The following is a 19729-nucleotide window of genomic DNA, read 5'->3' as shown; positions in this document are numbered from 1 at the left end:
TTATTATCTCAAGTATTTTGAAAATAATGTAAAATGTAGTGGTAATTATAGTAGCACATAGTATCATACAACAAACCAGAACTTACAAAGTCTACTCAGTGGGAATCTTAGAATCGTAAGAATGATGACAATAAGTATTATAATATTTAAGGATTCTTAATCCTGAAAGATGAATCTCATGTGTTTTGTGTAGGAGGAACAGATCATAAATGTATAGATTTTTTGAGCAGGCAAATAAACCTTTAATGTAAAACAAAAAAATAAGCATAAAAGAGAAAATACACCAAAGAAGATAAACTGGTATGTCTGTTTATGTTTATTACATTTGGCATATTTTGTCTATGACCATACCACCCTGAATGCGCACCATCTCGTCTGATCTTGGAAGCTAAGCAGGGTCGGGCCTGGTTAGTACTTGGAGGGGAGACATTTGGCATATTTTTCAGTCTTAATATCCTTCATCTTCCTAGATTAGTTACTGTCTATTAGTACCAGCTCTAACGGTAAAACTTTAGGCCAGGACTCAGCTCAGTTGTATAGCATTTACTCAGCATACACGACCTCTAAAAAGTATTAGTCATACTCTATCTTGGGATGCTGTGGTAGACAATAAGAGGTATAAGACCACTGTCCTCATGTTGGTGTCTGTACACTTGTGGGGAATCTAAGTACTCCCGGGGCCTAAGATCACACTGACTTTTTTAGGGGAATCAATTCCCAGCTCTGCAACATCTTTAGACCTTTCTTCCAAAAGCTCATCTGCCTGAGAAGGCTTGGCCAGCTCTTTCCTCTTTGCCATTCATAATTTCCCCTACTCCACACATCAAAGACTTATCATTTGTCCGCTTTGTGAACGGGTCTTCTTCCCCAAACATAAAGTACCAATAGTAGGAACAGAAAACAAGCAAGCCACCTCAAGGAGACTTCATTTAGTCAAGGCAGGGAAGGCCCAGCATCTTGTCTCAGACATAGTCTTTTGAGAAGCAAAATCATGGCAATATGGGATACTTACACTGGTCCATACCAGGACACCTGATATTCAGAAAAACTGTGTTACACACAGCATGGAGCAGCAGGACAGATGGCCAATTTCATTTAACATTCACGTGCTTTCCATCCTCAGCTATGATCAACAACACATCACTCCTAAGGAAGAGTCCCCTGAGAGCAGAGCAATGAAAGCCTGCATATATGGGTGGGGGGCAAGAGGGACATCTTTATGTTATCAGTGCAACAATTCACAAGGCTCCAAGCCTGGGCTAGCCACCTTGGGACAGGGTTTAGGAGTCCTGTGGCAGCAGGGTGGTGCACACCTGAAATCCTAGCGTTGTGGAGGCCCAGGCAGGAGGATCCTGAGTTCAGGGTCAGTGTCTGCTACACATAGATTCAAAGGCCAGATTGGGCTCCACAAGAAGCTCCCTACTGCAAACAGATGGTAGGCAGGATGACTTAGCGGGTAAAGGCACCACACCTTGTTCTGACCTCACTCACGTGCTATGGCATGCACGGGCACACATACACATGTAGTTATGCACCCAAAATAAGTAAATAAAAAAGTAATTGTAAAGGATATAGAGATTTGAATGTTGTCTTAGTTAGGGTTTCTATTGCTGTGTAGACATCATGACTACCGTAACTCTTAAAAGGAAAGCATTTAATTGGGGCTGGCTTACAATTCAGAGGTTTGGTCCATTTTCATCATGGCAGCATGCAGGCAGACATGGTGCTGGAGAAGCAACTGAGAGTTCTATGTCTTGATCCACAGGCAGCAGAAGGAGACGGTGTACCTCACTGGGCATAGCTTAAGCATAGGAGACCTTAAAGCCTTCCTCCACAGGGACATACTTCCTCCAACAGGGTCACACCTACTCTCTCACTCCCTAAGAGTGTCACTCTCTATGGGCCAAGCATTCAAACACATGAGTCTATGGGGCACATTCCTATTCAAACTACCACAGAAGAAATTGAAGAAATGTTTATATTTATTAGAATAAATAAGGCATTTTATGGAGAAAAGGCCACTTGAAATCCCATTCAATTTATTGTTTTCACAATGAAGGCTGCATTTTTCAAGTAGATTATATGAGAGCTATTTTTAAAAATTGCATAAACCAAATCTGATGCTCTGAAGAACTGAAAACATTTCAGTTCTTCATAAACTATAAAATCAGTTTCTGAAAAATACATCGTCAGTTTCATTTCCCTGCAATTTTTAATTAGGTTAGACAACAAGTATAATTAATAGTTGATACAATTTAGTACAGTGGATTTTTGTATTATTCACAGAAATTGAAAAAGTAAATTATTGCTAATGAGTGTTTAAAAAAATCTTTCCCCAAACAATATGTGCCCAACTCTTTGCTTTCAATAGCATGGAAGAAAGACTCCATCAAGTTGCACGTGACAAGAGATAGGAAATATTTCTATAGTAAGCCACTAGGTAATTGTTGGCACATTAGTTGAAAGGAAATCATAGGACTGATTGACAGTGCTACAATAAAATACCTCTAGTCCTGGCTATGATTTATGTGAACAAGTTTTTACAGCGTTTCTATCTATAAAAATCATGAAATAAGACGGGTGCAGTGTCGTGCTTACAGTGAGCAATGAGTGGTATTCACGTGGGTGAATGGTCCCTCTTCACTCATAAAAGCATATGCTTCCAATTAAGATGAATCTTTATGTGTGATAAGTACTTATAAGAATGAACTATGAATTCCGTGCTTTTGACAGATTGTGTAGTAGAAGGCAAGCCAGCCTGGCATGATGGCTGCATGTCTGTAAGCCCGCATGTGGGCAGAGACAGAACGACTAAGTTTGAAGTCAGCCTGGATATCCAGCCTGGGCTCTACAGTGAGATTCTGCTTCAAAACCACAATTTATTCATGTATTTAAAAAACTTTTCAAGCCTGAGAATACATATAAATACATATAAAGATAAGACTCCGTGACGGTTATGAAATCAAATCTGACTTCCCCGAGAGAAAGGAATGACACAAAGTTTCCACAGTTAAGGACCCTGTGTTTTAAGTGAGTGCCTGCAGGTCTCACTCCTAACGGTGCTTACACTCCTTAAGATGTGGGAGGGAGTGGGAGAGCAGCCAGTGGTAAGAGCACGCACTGTTGTTGCAGAACACTTGAGTTTGATTGTCAGCACTCAGCGCTAACATCAGCCTGTAACTCCAGCTCCAGGGGAACTAAAGCCTCTTTGGTCTCCACTAGCACTCACTCATGTGCACAAACCTGCACAGAGATACACATACAGACATACACATAATTAAAAATAAAAAAGTGACAACATACACGTGGTAAATTTTTCTCCTCTCTCTCTCTCTCTCTCTCTCTCTCTCTCTCTCTCTCTCTCTCTCTCTCTCTTTCTGTCTCTCTCTCTCTCTCTCTCTCTCTCTCTCTCTCTCTCTCTCTCTTTGTACTTGACAATGAACTGGGTACTATGCATACCAGGCATGAGCTCTTTGTATTTTATTTTGAGATAGTCTCACTTATAGGTCAGGTTGCCTTGAATTCATGATGCCTCTGCTTCAGCCTCCTAAGTATAGCTGGGATTACAGGTGTCTTAGTTAGGATTTCTACTGCTGTAAAGAGGCACCTCTACCACAGCAACTCTTATGAAGAAAAACATTTAATTGGAGCTAGCTTACAGTTTCAGAGGTTTAGTCCATTATCATCATGGTGGGACATGGCAACTTGCAGGCAGACATGGTGCGGGAGAAGAAGCTAAGAGTTCTCCATGATCTCTTGATCTGCAGACAGCAAAAGGAGTCCATGTTCCACACCGGGCATAACATGAGCATCAGAGGCCTCAAAGTCCACCTCCACAGTAACAGACTTCGTCCAACAAGGCCACACCTACTCCACCAAAGCCAGACCTCCTAATAATGCCACTCCCTATGGGAGCGATCTTCTTTCGAACCTCAAGAGGTATATGCCATCATACCAGGTTTGGTTTTCTTTTCTTCTTTTATGTCTACATATAACATGCCAGACTTTAAAGTTATTTATCTTTAAATTTTTTCACATTCAAGCCCCCAAATCTGTGAGAAGTATATAAGTCTGGGATCATATAAGAAAAACACCTTAGAAGCAACAGGTCCGCATGAGACAGGCTCTACCTTCATGAAGTCCACATCCTGACAGGAAGTTAAGCCTCGCACACAGACAGGCTTACAGTGAAAAACTGGCTTTCCTAAGTAACTACAGAACATCCTCAAGTAAATTTGAAGGGGTTTTGAGGGATGGTATGCATCCCAGAAAACATAGAAGTCAGAAATCCTGTCTGGCAGAAGGAATCTCTTGGAAAGAAGGCACAGGACAGTAGGTGCCAGATCCTGCAGGAACTATGTTTGTAGCTTTTCATTTTGTTGTAACCTTATGTGAAAATGAGTAATTAAAATGGACTTATTTTTACTTGGACATTTTCTAATTAATCTTGGCAAACAGTGGGACTCAGAGCACCCAAGAAACGATAATGATTTCTCCTTCAGTAGTCAGCAGCAGAATTATTTCTGAAATGACATGGGTCCAGGCTTTCACAGCAGAGCGGTCGGGTAATAAGCAGCTCAGAGAGTTCTGAGCAAACTGAGAGAAGTCAAGCCCAGGACGACTCACACAGGGGAACCCTCATGCATGTTTTGAGAGGCACTGGCCCAGGATCACCCCTCTTGTATCACTTCCATCGCTGTAACCTTGAGGAAAAAAGAAGGAGAAAGGGTCATCTGGCTTACAATTCCAGATCACAGTCCGTCATTAAGAGGAAGTCAAGCTCTAGTCACATCACAGCCAGGGCTGAGAACGGAGAAATGAAAGCAAGTGTTGCTTGCTTGTTGCTTGTACAGAGCGCGTGTTCTTTACTCTTTCAGAGTTCAGAACCCAGTCTACTGCCCACACAAGGGTGGGTCTTTCCTCCTCAATTAACAAGCAAGACAGCCCTGCACAGGCACGCCCACAGGCCTACCTGCTCTAGACAGTCCCTCACAGAGATTTTTCAGTGAGGCGACTCTGGGTTGTGTCAAGGTGACAGTTAAAACTAGGCAACACAATGGCTCAAGTGTGATGAATCTGTCTGCGGACAACAAAAGCAGTCAGCTGCAGAGAGCCTGTGGACGTGCATGGTCCTCCCTCCTTGCTTGATATCAGACAGCACACACTGGAAGTGAGGTGTGCTCCATTAGATTAGGTGACTATACATGCACTTCTGGATTTCCACAAGTCAAGACTGAAAATGCCACAGGAAGTAGTGCCAGGGAGGCAGAGAAGATGAGCGGCTCAGGGCTGCAGCTGCAGAACGTGTGGAGACTATCTGGAGAGGCTGGAGATCCTGTTGAGCCTGCAACACTCAGATAATACCTCAAAGCAGAACTGGTGGGCCCCGTGACAGCTCTTAGGCTAGATATGGAACCAACAGGCTACAAGACATTATCAGCGCAACTGTAACCCTGGACTTGAGATGTCCCATAAACCAACAAATCCAGACTGTCTCCTAGTGTTAACAAACGCTGTCATGGTAGATCAATAGGGTCCTTTCAGTGAACTTTTATCAGTCACGCTGAGTCATCCTTCAGAACCAGGATGTGGTATGCACTGCAGTCTAAGGAGGCTGAAAGAGGAGAGCTATGGCCCAGCTCCAGAGGCCATTCTGGGCAATGCAGTAAGACTTGATTAAGAAAAAAAGTTTTCATAAAAGATAATATATTCTACCTTAGAAAACACCCAGGTGCTGAAGCTATGGCTCAGTTGGTAAAGTGCTTGCTATATCCACATGAAGACCTGAGTTGGGATCTCCAGAATAAAGCCAGGTACAGCGGTGTGCACCTAGGAAGCCCAGCATTAGGGAGGCAGAGACGGGAAGGTCCCTGGAGTTCACGAGTCATCTAGCCTAACTGAATCAGCAAGGTCTATGCTCAGCGAGGACTGCATCTCAAAAACTAAGATAGAGAGTCATTGAGAAAGACACCCCAAATTGACCTCTGGCCTCTATACATGTACATCTTCAAACATATATGCATACACATGAACACACACAAGACAGAAAGAAGGTGAGGCAAAGGCAAGGCAAGCTCAGGGAACTACTGAAGAACCAGGAAGGTATAAAGGCATTTTCATGCTGATGGAGTTTGTAATTTTTCAAACTCACACATTTTTGGAATCTTGACTCCAGTTTCTCTCATTGTGTGATCCAGGTTGGCTTCAAACTCACAGTGAATCTTCTGGATTGCAGATGAGCCACCACACTGCTGCATTCCATCCTCCTGGAACATCATTATACTTGAGTATTCCCACGCAACTGAACTCGCTCCTACTTTTTAAAACTTCCATTTTCCTCACAATTTTAAACTCACAGAAAAGGCTCAAAATGACATGTGCTCGGCCACTTCCCTCTGCTTGCGCTCTGGCTTCTGGCTCCTCTTCCAGCAACTAGCTCCCTTCCTGATTGAGCAGAGGGCTGTTGTCTGTGACAGTGATCTGTAAGTTTTTCCCCTTTAAATAAATAGCTTCTCTATTGTTCATAATTCCAAAAAAAAAAGAATGACATGCGGCACACATGTGTTCATCACCCAAACTCAGCAGCCATCAGCGCTTCTTGCATTTGTTTTCTCTTTTTTCTCTTTCACATCCACCTGCTATTACTGTCTTTTGTTTTCTATCTGGAGAGAAAGCTACTGCTGAGTTTCCTAGAAAACACCCTCTAAGATACATGAGGGGTGCAGGAGGCAGGACTGGACTAGAGCAAGAGAGGACGCAGTAGATCCTTCTAGAAGCTGTCAAGCTAGGCTCTCCTCACAGTTACTGTCAAGAAGCAAGAGAGCTAGACCACAGCCCATCAGTACGCACATCTCCTCAGGAGGGACCATGACGCCAGACAAAGAGACTCTCTCCTGCTATAAGGATTTCCCAGAGAAGAACAGGGGTAGGGACCTTAGACACCAACTTTCCAGCAACTGAGGAAATGAAGTACCATGACCTTGGAGGAAACGTTCTAGAAGCCCCACTCCAGAGACACCTCTCTTTTGCTCTGTTGTCCTGCTTCTGGCTACTTCTTGTTACCAGAGACAGGGTGTACAAATATATTTTTTTTCTTGAAAGGTGAATTTTTAGGGTTTGCTGAGGAAAGACAATTTTTAAGAGTGATAAGAATAAAAAAGAAAAACAGGCATTTAGAAAGATTTTTTTTAAAAAAAAACTAAATGAAGCGGGTAGATAAGAAAGGAAGGAAGGGCCTACTTTATTACTGGGGGTCTTTGGAGAGGGAGTTAAGGCAATTTCATTTCAGCCTTTTGTCCATAAACACATATGACCCAAGTCACAGCTACCAAGTGGTCTCAAGAATAATGGGAGAATTCACAAACTGTTAAGTGCTCAGTTCCGGAACAAAGAGACAGCTGAGTGAGACTGCAGTGGGGGTCCCCAGTACTCAAGTGGGGGAGTAGCTGAGGGGCTGGACGCTTACCTGACATGTGAGAAGCTCAATCCTCAGTAAGCACGTGGGAACACACACAGACATGCATACACATGCACATGCATGCATACACATAGAGACATGTATGTACAAACGCACACACACACACACACGCACACACACACAAGATTTCCATAACTCAACATGCAACACTCAGTGAGATATTTTTAAGACAAAACTAACTTTTAAAAGAAACAAAAGAAAACCCACTGATGCCTAGCCTGTCATCAGAGAGGCTTCACCCAGCAACTGATGGAAACAGAGGCAGAGACCCACTGCCCAACATTAGGTGAATCTCGAGGAATCATGTGGGAGAGGGGGAGGAAGGATTATAGGACCCAGTGGTATCAAGGACACCACAAGAAAACCCACAGAACCAACTAACCTGGGCTCACAGAGCCTGAACAGACAACCAAGGAGCCTGCATGGGACTGACCTAGGCCCTGTGCATATATATTACAGTTGTGTAACTAGGTGTATAACTCCTAAAAGTGAGAGCAGGGACTGTCACTGATTGTGCTGGCAGCTTTTGGGGCCCATTCCTCCTACCAGATTGCCTCATCCAGTCTTAGTAGAAGAGGAGGTGCCTAGTCTCACTGCAACTTGATATACCATGGCTGATATTTATGGGATGCCTGGTTATATCTGAAGAGAATCAGTGGAGGAGGAGTGGATGGGGATGGGGGACTGGGAAGAGGGCAGTGGGGTGAAACTTTGATTGGAATATAAAAACAAAACCAAGCAAACAAACAAAAAGTAAACAAGAACCTTATATGCAAGTAGACATAATTAAAAGTAACTAACCTTTAAAAGAAAATAAAATGATTGATGGTCAAGAAAAGAAACAAGGCCCAGAATGGCCCTCTTCCCCAAACCCTGTATGGGGAGATGCGGTGCTAGGGTCCTGCAGCATGTGGATGTCTGGAACCTAGAAATTGAAAGGACAGTGTTGCTTTTTCACACTGTCCACCCATTAGAGTGGAAATAGCTAGAGGTGTGTGCAGATGCTGCCACACCGGGAGTAGGAACAACCGGCTTCACGCTGAGGTGGCCAGATTATCTAAAGTATGAGGTTATCTTCCTGCCCTGCAGACCCAGTTCACAAATCCCAAGCGGATAGAATGGCAAAATCCTTCACAAGAGACCAAGAAACAAAGCGGAGTCTGGTGTTCTACAGAAAACACACATGGCCCCAGCTCAGTCTTCCATCCTTCTTTCTGTAAAAAAAAGAAACACAGTAAGAAATACCCCAAACTCTAACTTGGTGGAGAAACCAAGCTGGTCTCAGATGTGATGGGAAGAATGAAAAAGATGACAGCCAAGTTCATTGTACTGTAGCTGCGTCAGTTCGTCTACCTCATGCGCCAACTCCTAACAGTCTACGTCATCGTCACATCAGGAAGGCCAATTTGCAAGGGAAGGACTTAAACAATATAGCCAAGATCACACCAAAACCAGTTCACATGGCTCCTGAGCCATAACTCACAGCCATTAATGTCACTGTCTTCAATAAGCATGTCTGACCTGTAGCCCATGGGCCACGTGCATCCCAGAAGAGCTAGGAATGTGGGTCAAGGCATTCGCAGACGACAGTAGCATGTCAAAATGTCAAGAGTCATCCCTAATGACTGTAGGTAAATAACCAGGCAGGTAAACAAATGCATCCTCACACAGCAGGAAATGAGAAGGAGGGATGGAGAAGAGAGTGGATAAGGAGCCCAACTGGAGCCATGAAAGAGGAGTGGCTCCAGGGGTCCTGAAGCTGTCGGAAATTATATTTGCTCACAATTTCCTCTTATAGCTGTTGTTGCTATCATAACGCTGCCAGGCTGACATCATGAGCAGTGCTCCTTGTTTCCTTACATGTTTCCTCCACTTCGCTACAAAAAGTCCTCCGTGCCTAGTTTTCTGTCCATCTTGCCCCGCTTTACACCGATTCGTGGGAATTCTTTATGTACTCTGGACGCTAATCCCTCATCAGTTATATATGTTAGGAAATTTCTCACAGTCTTCTGATCTCTTTCTCCTCTCTATATGGTGGGTTTTGATCTCAAAATCTACGACAGAAAAATCCACAAAAACCGATCAGAACAGTTGGTGCTGGAACAAACCAGACATATAGACCCATGGATCAGAACAGACTGCTCAGAAATGAATCCACACGCTTACGGTCAGCTGAGCATCAACAGTGCCAAGAACACACGGCAGAAAGAGGACAGATGGGTGCTTCAGTAAGAGGAGCTGGGAAAACCAGATATTCACAGGCACAACGAAATAAGACCCTGACTTTACTACGGTGCAAAAATCAACATGAGTCAGACTTAAATACAAAAGCAGCAGGAAGAAAGCAAGGAGACACTTCCTCACACTGAACTGCTTCTGGGTCTGAGGCCAAAATCAAGGTGTCAGAATTCTTGTCTGAGGACTGAGGAAGAATTACTTCCAAGGTCATTTGGGTTTTGGTGGAATTAAGCTCCTCTTGGCTGAGGGTCCTATTTCCTTGGTCGCTGGTAACTAGGGCCTACTTGCAGCTACTAGAAGCCGCTTACCTTCCTCATCCTCATCTTCAAAACAGCAGCAGCAGCGTGCTATGTCCTGCTCTGACTTGGAACCTCTCACTTTGTCCTCTGAAAGTGGCTGGAGAAGGCGCTATGTTTGAGTGCTGCGATTAGATGAAGTCCACCTGAACGACCTGCCACCATGTAATGCAGCAATTACGGGTAATCATCCACAGCTTCTACCCCGGTGGAGGAGGTTAGACACAGGACACTGTGCTGGCAATAGAATACTGCCTACCACACGGCACACTCGCTAGCTCCTTTGTTGTTTATTTACAATCTGCGCTGTCTCCAGGGCTGAGGGCATAGTTCAGAGGTGAGTGCTGTGTAGTATGGATAAGGCCTGGAGTTCAAGGCCAGGAACCACAGAAGAAGAAGAAAAAATAGTTTCTGTCTATCTGGATTGCTCGGTGGGTTAGGGTACATGCCACCAAGCCAGAGAACCTGAGTTCAATCCCTGGGACTCATGTGGTAGAAGTAAGACCCTATTCCCACTTTCTCTATTATGTCTAAAAAAGAGTATCTTTCTATCCTAATATTACAGAAAATACATTTTCCAAAATTTTCTTCTAAATACTTTTAAATTTTACTTTTATGCCTTTGTCCTTAATTTATCTATAATTTTTGTGTGCATGCAAGATTTGAGACAGAAACCCAATCTCATTTTTTTTTTTAGTGTGTGTGTAGGGGGGTGTTCTATTATTTATTGAGCAATTCCTCCTTCCCTCATAAATCCGAAATTATGTCACTGTCACTTTATTAGGATTGCAAAATGCACAGCTGTTTTCTGGGCACAGTATTCTATTGCATTCATACACGCACCTGCCTGCCTCAATAGCATGCTGTGATTGCCATGTTTCTAGCTTTAGTTAGGAAAGAAGCCTTCACCTTTCTTGAGGAATGTTCAGTTTTTCTGTTTTGAGACAGGGACTCACTATGGGACTCAAGATCTTTATGCCTCAGTCTCCCAAGCATTGAAATTATAGATGCGATGTGAACTATTGTGGACCACAGTTTGTTTGGACTTTTCTTGGTGTGCATGCGTGTGTGTGTTTGTGTGTGGGTAAATGTGCTCATGTGGCATGTATTATTCTTGACTTTTTGATTTTTTTCCAAACACATTTTATTATCAGTCCATCATGTTCAGTTTTAAAAATCCTTCTGGAAATTTTGATTGTAATTGCACTGAATCGGCAGTTCTCCACTGGAGGCAATTCTGTTTTTCTTTTTTTAATTTATTTATTTATTAAGGATTTCTGCCTCCTCCCCACCACCGCCTTCCATTTCCCTCCCCCTCCCCCGATCAAGTCCCCCTCCCTCATCTGCTCGAAGAGCAATCAGGGTTCCCTGATCTGTGGGAAGTCCAAGGACCGCCCACCTCTATCCAGGTCTAGTAAGGCAATTCTGGTTCACGGGGAAATCTGGCCATGTCTGCAGGCTTCTTTGATTCATTCTCACAATGGTAAAGAATGTACCACTGTCACCAGGGGAGAGGGGGCAAGGGGTAAGGAGAAAACCCACAATGTATGGCAGTCATAAGAGAATCAACCTGGTCAAAACAACAGTGGTTCCAAGAAAGAAAAACCCTCACCATCTCTTCAATTTGGAGACAATTGACATACTTGAATTATTCCAATAAACACGGACTATTTTCCCATCTACAGTTCTTCCTTAGTGTATTTCAATTATGCATCATAATCTACAATGTATTGATCTCATACATTCTAAGATTTGTTCCTCAGTAGTTATGATTTTTAAATTTATAAATGGTATCTTTAAAAATATGTGTATTGGGCCATCTATAAAGGCACCTGCCACCAAGACTGACTGTCTGAGTTTAATTCCTGAAACCCACACAGTGAAAGGACAAAAGCTGATCCCCATAAGCTGTCCTTCCTCTGACCTCTCGATGTACCATGGCAGCTGCATGTCCACACATGCTGGGACTGGAGAGATGGCTCGGGGTTTAAGAGTGCTAACTGCTCTACCAGAGGACTGGGGTTCAATTCCCAACACTCACATGGCAGCTCACAACTGACTGTAACAACAGTTCCAGGGAGTCTGATGCCCTCCTCTGGCCTCTGTGAGAATTGAAAGGTATGTCTGGAAATTATCTACCATGACAGTAGCTCAGTCTCCTTCTGCAGTCCTACCAAAGCTTGCTTCCCACTCTTTGAAGTTACTTTACTGGGAATATTTATGCTTAAAAGCTTTTTATCTTCTTGGGGAATTGAATATTTTTAATTACCTTTCTTATTCTGTTCGGTCAGATCTTACTATAACTATACTGGTTTGAATTGTTTTACATTTATTTATTATTGCATCTGTGTGTGTGTGTGTGTGCTTGTGTCGGTTGGAGACAACTTTCATGAACTGGTTCTCTCCTTCTGTGTCACTAGATTTAGTGACAGGTACTTTTTCTCATTGAGCCATTATCGATGGCTCCTGCTTTTCGTTATCATTATTGTTTTAGTTAGGTTATGACATCTTTTCCTATCCCCCATTTTCACCCTCAACATGAACTTAGACTTGCATCATGCATCTGGATCTCTTTGTCCTCATCTGATAAGTCTCTGCCTTCTCATAGGAGTTCCATCTGCTCCTGTCTGTCTTGGTTAATAAATCTGGGATTAATCTCATCAGTTTACCTTTTAAATTTCTACTTGATTTAATGTATGCTTCTCATATTTGTAAAAATTTTAATATTTTCTTATTACATTTTTTCCTTGTGGGAACTTGCTTCTGAAATAATTATTTTTGGGCATATATTTTAACTTGCTAAAGTAGTTTTCCCTATAAATTTTTCTAATTTCTTTTTAAAAATTCATCCATTTAGTACTTAAAATTTCCTTAAAACTGATTGTGTTGATTCCATGCTTTACTTATATATATGTTTAAACACATATCTGCACAGCCTTCTGTATCTGACCATTCTTAGGGGATGGTGTGTCCCTCACCTATGTCCTCCTGCTGTGGTGATGCTGGCCTATGAGCTTGCTGCTTGACTTCACCTGGTGAAAATCCCAGGGACTCACTGGTGACTTGAGGTGGTTTCTCTCTGCAGAGAACTGCAAGACCCACGTCAGCTCCTATTAAGGGTCTGCATTCAGCACTTCTCTCCTCCCTGAGAAGGCATACAAAACTCCCCTTCCCTTGCTCGAGGCACAGAGAACTCACTGTTTTCACCAGTGATGCCCGTATGTGAGTCAATCTCTAAAGCACGGCTGGTACCAAATGCCAGTCCTGCCGACTTCAGCTCACACATTCTCTTCTTACTTTATATTAACGTCTGGAAGAAGTAGTCCTTGGGGACAGTGACTTCTCACACATCCTCTATAGGCACTGGTGATCATGCGACAGAAGAGCCCTAGGGTTATCACTAGAAGCAGACATTGAAAAAGTTTCATCATAAGTTAGCATATCATATATTGGGTTGGTGCACACCTGTAATTTCAGAACTTGGGGAGCTGAGACAGGAGGGCTGAGTTCAAAGTAAGCCTGAGCTGCACAGTGGCACCCTGCTCCTCTCCTCCACAAAGGAAAAGACACTCCTTTAGGCTATCCATAGCTCTTGTTACTGACACCTCTGTGTTATGTATGCTTAAAATTATGTTCATTATATAATTTAGGATTGTCACTTAGAAGAGACCAGATCTTTACAATGAGCCTATATCATTTTACAGGAACAAAGTAATTTTTCCAAAACAAAAAACAAAGAAAGGCATACTTGAAGTCAGTACTCTTAAAATCTGTTGGTTTGGGAAGGGCAGGGGTATAGACTATAGGGTTTTATGCTTACTTTTAAAATGGCAAAGTTCAACGGTAGGCCTCACCAACCTAAGTGTTTCAGTGGCACCCAGTGTGTGTTATGAGCACCTCATCTGTTGTTATGTGCGCAGAGGCGAGCAAGCCCGACTCTCCGTCAAGGCCGCCAGTGCAGACAGTGGCACCCATGCTTCTGGCGGGACGGTGACAGAAGCGCAACTGATTCCACAGCCACCATGCCTTGTTTGCACAGCAACTTTCCCCGCTGCCCAGAGGAATCCTCCTTGGGCACAGAGGAAACTACTACAAAGACCACACCTCCCTGAGAGAGCCAAGGTGTCAGCGTGGGTAAGCAATGCTTCTGGAGAGAGCCAGGCTGGGTTGCTACTCTCTGTAGCCTGCTGCTCGCCATCACACAGTAATTGCCTTCAAAATCAAAACCTCCCAAACAAAACCAGCCAAGCAATTGACGAGAATTAAAACTTAGGGAAACATCCAAGAGTAGGAATGAGAACCAAGAAGTAGCGATGTGCGAAGGCTTCTTCAGAGCACTCCTTTCCCTTGCAAATTTACCTCGAAGCAGTCAAAGCAGCTGCTTCAGCTCCAGGCTTTCTAGTGATGTTCTCAATTTCACATCTCGCTGTAACTAAATAAGGCAGAGACATCTTTAAACTCCCGTGGATGGAAATTTACCTGCACAATGTCATTGCCTACCTCTCTTTCCTCTAACCCGATGTGGAAGTCATTTTCAGTTCTTCCTTTCTTTTCCAGTAGGACATCCACTTAGCCTGTTGCTTCTTTATGTGGTGCTGTCTTCAAACATGACTGTCCCCTCATCTCTCCTGCCCAGAGCAAGTCCTGTGCCCAGACAGAAACAATTGCTCCTCACAGTCTCCCTACAACCCACGCCTCCTTCATTTCCACACAAAGCAGTAAGAATTATCTCCCCAAAACAGCTGTTTTCTGTAATAAGAGAGCGAAGTTCTGTGACTAAGCTAAACATCCCTCCTGTTCAAGTACTGAACTGCTTCCTAGGTGCAAGTTCTAGCAAATTGAAATTTCCAAATACCATTTATTATGCCTTTTGCTAATTGCTCAGGAAGCTTTCAAGCATCTGCCCACATTTCTCTGCATATTCAAAGTCCATTTCTATTCCATTTAGTACACAAGCAGGTCTTACACATTCAATCCGCCTTCTGCTTGTACGCTTCCCCATGGTGGGTGAGATTATTCTGTCTCCTCTACTTACTCTCCCCTCCTTCTTCTGACTTCTTTCTAAATAAGTACAGTTGACACGCAGCTATCCAATCTTCCTTGCAACCAGGAGTGTCCATGTGGCGAAGTGATAAGCAATATGTAAGCCAAAATGTTAAGTGTGACTTAGCAGGATGGAGCATTCATATCTTCAATACCTCTCTCCTCCTTCTAGTTAGAATACAGCTGTGGTGGCTGGCACTCAGGTAGCTATGCATGAGTTTGGTATAGCAAAGAGACAGAACCTGAAGCTCCCGGCATCCCAGGAAACCACATCAGTCCCCAAACACCTACTCTGCATTACTACAGAAGGAAAGAACCGACCCCTACGTTTAAGGCACTAGGATTTCTGTGGCTACATCTATTGCTCAAGACTTGTGACCACCCACTTTAGATGCTTCTCTCCACCCCCGGGGTTCCATTTGCTACTTCCTTTGTCCCACTGGGAGGCCCCTGCCCAATTAATTTTCCTTTTCTTATTCTTATCCCCAAATGTCTGCTTTACTTCTTCCTTTAAAGCGCAGCTGGTGATCCAACACCTTCGTGGAAATGTGGCTAGGGAGATGACACAACACTAAACTCACTCGACCCAGTGCTCCTTTCTGAACATAAATGCATACATCTATGTATTTGGTACAGACATCTATGTATCTAGTACAGAAACAAAAATAATCTAACCGAGTTTCTATACCAGGGCTCCAGCAGCGTCAGCATCTAAACACACACTTCAAGCAGTACTCAGCACAGCCTCACTCCTGGAGCCGGTTGTTGTGAAGCTGACTTGAGAGCACAGTATGTCTCTCAATGTCGCTCCCACTACAGCAGAGCACAGGAGTTGCCTACCATGTGCAGTACAGGCCCTGGAAGATGGCAGGCCATTCTAGATATGCGTCTACTGAGTGCATTCTAACAAAGCTCCAGGATTTTTTCCCTTTGAGGCCAGGTCACCTGTGTGGCACAGGCTAGCCTCAAACTCTCAGTTCTCCTCACTGGGCTCCTGATACTGGAGGCTCAGCTGTGGGTCGCTGTGCCTTGGGTTCATGATGGAAAAACAAGTCAGGCCATTGAGAGCTCTTCCTGGTGACTGAGATGTGCGATAGCACCGGATGACTTGGATTTAAAAACAATTTACTCTATGAATATAAAGCAACAGACTGAAATTTCTTGTGTCCCTCAAAAATATGGCTCAGAGATGAGCTACTTTTGCAGTGACTTAGGGACTCACTTCATTAGCTTGCTGTCACCCAAGCTGTGCCTGGCTCAGGGCAGGAACATGTGACCTTTCTGCTCCTTCCCCAGGCCACCTGGTTCAGCACTGCAGCTAGGTCTCTATTTAAATTCCCCTCCTCCAAAACGTTGCCCTACCTCATATCTGTCCCCAAATAAAGTCATCCCTGTCATTCTGTCCCTGACTGCTTTCCCTTTGGGTAAAGGAAGAATTGCCGTCTAATATGGTCTATGCTATTCTGTGTAGGTGTGCCCCTGGGCTGGCCTCTGTTACAAGTTCCATGGTGAAGGGAATTGTGACTCCCACATTGTTGTTCCTCCAAATTTCTTCTGGCCATTCAAATTTCAAGTAAAAAAGCTCAAGAAGAAAGAAGTTAGGAAGTGGCCGAAAGAGCCTGGGAGATGGCTCCACGGTAAAGGGCCTGCCATGCAAGCATGAGACCTATGTATACATATTACTTACAAGAATCCACCTCTGCTTCACAGAGCTGGACAGAGGGCCAAATACAAACAGCCCTGAAGCTGGACTCAGCAGTCAGTACCTGGCTACTGAGCGTGAGGAGCCCCAGAAGTCATGGGAAAAGCCAGCTGCCACAGCACAATCTGTAATCCCAACATTGTGGGGGTGGGGGAACAAGGTGACTCTGGGGCTCCCTGGCCAGCCACCCTCTCTAAATTGACAAGTTCCAGGCTCAGTGAGCTACCCTGTCTCAAAAATACAAGGTGGGATTTGATTCAGGAAGATATCAGTGTTCACCTCGAGCCTCCACATTCACATGTACCCCCCAACATGCACACACCTACATACACCATACACACACACACACACACACACACACACACGCAAGAAAGGTGATAGAAAACAGTAAAAGGGGTGAAGAAACTCTGAACATCAGTCACAGCTGAGTATTGTGCTCTTAGTGTCAGCTATGGAGGACTTCTTCCAAAACAAAAGGGTCCCCTGAAAAAGATGCTCCACTGCCTGTGGAAGCACTTGGGTTTGCTGTTATGTTACGAAGAGCCCTTCTAATGCCTGCCTTCAGCACAGGTACAAACTGAGCGAACATTTAAGACACTGGACAAAGACAGGGAAGGATGATTTAGGACCAGGTTGTGTTAATATTATTGCTGATACTTTAAGCTTTCTACGCTTCATTGACAACTGAAATTAACTGGTCATGCTGAATTCCTGTAGCTCTTCTGGGGTCTTGTTAAACAGATGTCTTGGTGGGGTTCAGGCTACTGACACCACCACAGAACGGGTGACTCAGAAACAATAGAAATCATTTTCAAACAGCTCTGGAATATGGCAATTCCGTAATTAGGGTGTCTGCAAGGTCAGGTCCTAAAAAGCCACCTCTTCCCATAGTAGCAGGAAGGTAAAAGAGAGCTTCTAGGGATCTCTGGACTCAAATCCTATCTTGGGGGGGGGGGTCCTACTTCTGTGACTGAATCATCTCTCAGAGGCAACACCTCCAGCTGTCAGCACACTGGGAAATTCCCATGGGGGTGGGTACAAGCCTTCAGTCCATGGCCATAGACACATGCTGTGATGGGGGGGGCAAGCTCTGAGAATCGTCGGATGCACTTTCAGCCCTGAGTTTAGTTACTTTCAAGAAGCAACTAAGTCAGATTGCATCTGTGGTTTTCTTCTCCTAACTGCCCATCTTCATGCACAGCTCATCAGTTGGTGCTGGAGAAGCTACAGAAGATATCATTCTTTGATGATTTAACAAGATTAATAGGAAAGATTGTTCCACTTCCCTGATAACCTTCTATCTCCCCCAACTCTTGTTTTAAAGATCAGTAATCTAAAGTTTTAGGCAAAGGAAAGCCTTACAAAGAATCATGCTAGGAGAATATTTAATTGTGTTAGAATCTCCAAACATTTAAATAAACATGCCCATGTACCCAGGCCCCTACTCTCAGAAAGTAAACCTCCTCATACTCCAGTTATAAAAAAAAAAATATTGAACTGAGTAAAGATGCCAAATAACATAGCCGCTAGGCTAACAGTTTTAGCTGAAAACCGGTTTATGTGAATTCAGAATTGTCTACTGAATATCCCCCTTCATCTTTGGTCCCTGCAGCACGGAGTCTAATAGTGGGTTAGTCCTGCTGACATGGTGTTGATAATTTGGCATGAGCCTAGTGTCTTATGTTTCGAGCTGTTCTCAGTGGACACCTGTCATGTTCTAGGCCACTGCTTATGTACATACTTTTATTACGTAGACTCGCAATCGTCAGGAGCGAATGTTTCTTCTCGGAGGGAAGGTTTTCTGGGATGAGGACAGAAGCGCTTGCTGCAGGCGAGTTCCCCGGGGCAGGTAACCTGGTGGGAAACATCATGCAGTATGAGGTCCGCTGTCTTGTCCAGCTTGCCACTTCCCTCTCTTTAAAAAGCAGCTGCTCATCCATCAGCAGAGTTATGACTTGTTTAGACTTCTCCCGGATATAGCGACCTGAAAAACAGCCAAGAATTTGCTTTAAAATGGATTAAAACTGTAATTAATTTTATCCTAAATAAAATTAAGGCAAAGCTGAAATGTAGCAAAGGGGAAGACAAGTAGAGGACTGTTGATGAACACATTCCTCTCTGTGTCAGCTAAGCAAACAAATCATCAATACATGATGAAATTGCATCTTATCTGGCATTATGCTTTTCATTTTAAATGCATTATTGGATTTTTCTTTGGAAAGCCACCCATATTCTGCAATAAATCACTAGCACAGGTACAGAAGGAAGGTTTGAGCATGAGGTCAGGGGATGGCTCAGTGGGTAAAATGCTCGTTCTGGAAGCATGAGTTCCCAAGAGCCTAGGAGTGTCAGGTGTGCCTGCGAAAATAGTGCTGGGGACCTAGAAAAGGAGGGCCAGAGACTCACTTGTCAGTCAATCTAACCAAACTAGCAAGCACCAGGTTTAATAAGAGGTGCTATCTCAAGAAAAGTAAAGTGGAGAAGCAAGTGAGGAAGGCCTCCTGGCATCGGCCCTGGCCTCCACAGCACCTACACAGAGGAGCAAGAAGCATGTACACAAAGGTTAGTTTCTCACTCTCATCTCTTTGCCATTTCTTCCTTTCAAATTTCTTTTGTAATACTTCAAACTCTGTTCTAAACACCCTTAATTTATGGTGTATACTCAGGCCCTAACTGAAGAGGCCCACTATGTGTTGGACCCACTCAGTGTCATATGAAAGGCAAAAGTGGCTGGAACTTTAATCCTAGGGGTGATGTCAGGCACTATCTTTCCCTGGGAACAGGGCACAGATTTGAAGATGTGGAAATCCCATGTCTTCTTCCCATTGGCATCTTCAGGAGCTCGCCCCTCTCCTTCTCCTCCACCAATACCTCACCCTGCAGCCCCAAGCCTCTTGCCAACAACACCAAACTCGAGGCAGCTGTTGGTTCTTCCAGGAACTCTGCATGGCTGGATCCCTGACTCATTTGGTC

The 19729-nt window shown here is 43.9% G+C and overlaps 1 protein-coding gene across 1 annotated transcript in view; it reads right to left on the bottom strand.

The window, feature by feature from the left end:
• The window catches only part of Enthd1 (ENTH domain containing 1), a 103873-nt gene that overhangs the window by 64718 nt on the left and 19426 nt on the right, over window positions 1–19729 (bottom strand). Inside the window, exon 2 of the mRNA XM_075959843.1 lies at window positions 18498–18740. Coding sequence (XP_075815958.1) covers window positions 18498–18740 — 243 coding nt within the window. The remainder of the gene's footprint in view (window positions 1–18497; window positions 18741–19729) is intronic.

Source organism: Microtus pennsylvanicus, chromosome 2 (assembly GCF_037038515.1).
Source record: "Microtus pennsylvanicus isolate mMicPen1 chromosome 2, mMicPen1.hap1, whole genome shotgun sequence".
NCBI classification, from domain to species: domain Eukaryota; kingdom Metazoa; phylum Chordata; class Mammalia; order Rodentia; family Cricetidae; genus Microtus; species Microtus pennsylvanicus.
The sequence above is the reverse complement of the archived record's forward strand: the minus strand, read 5'-3'. Positions and strand labels throughout refer to the sequence as shown.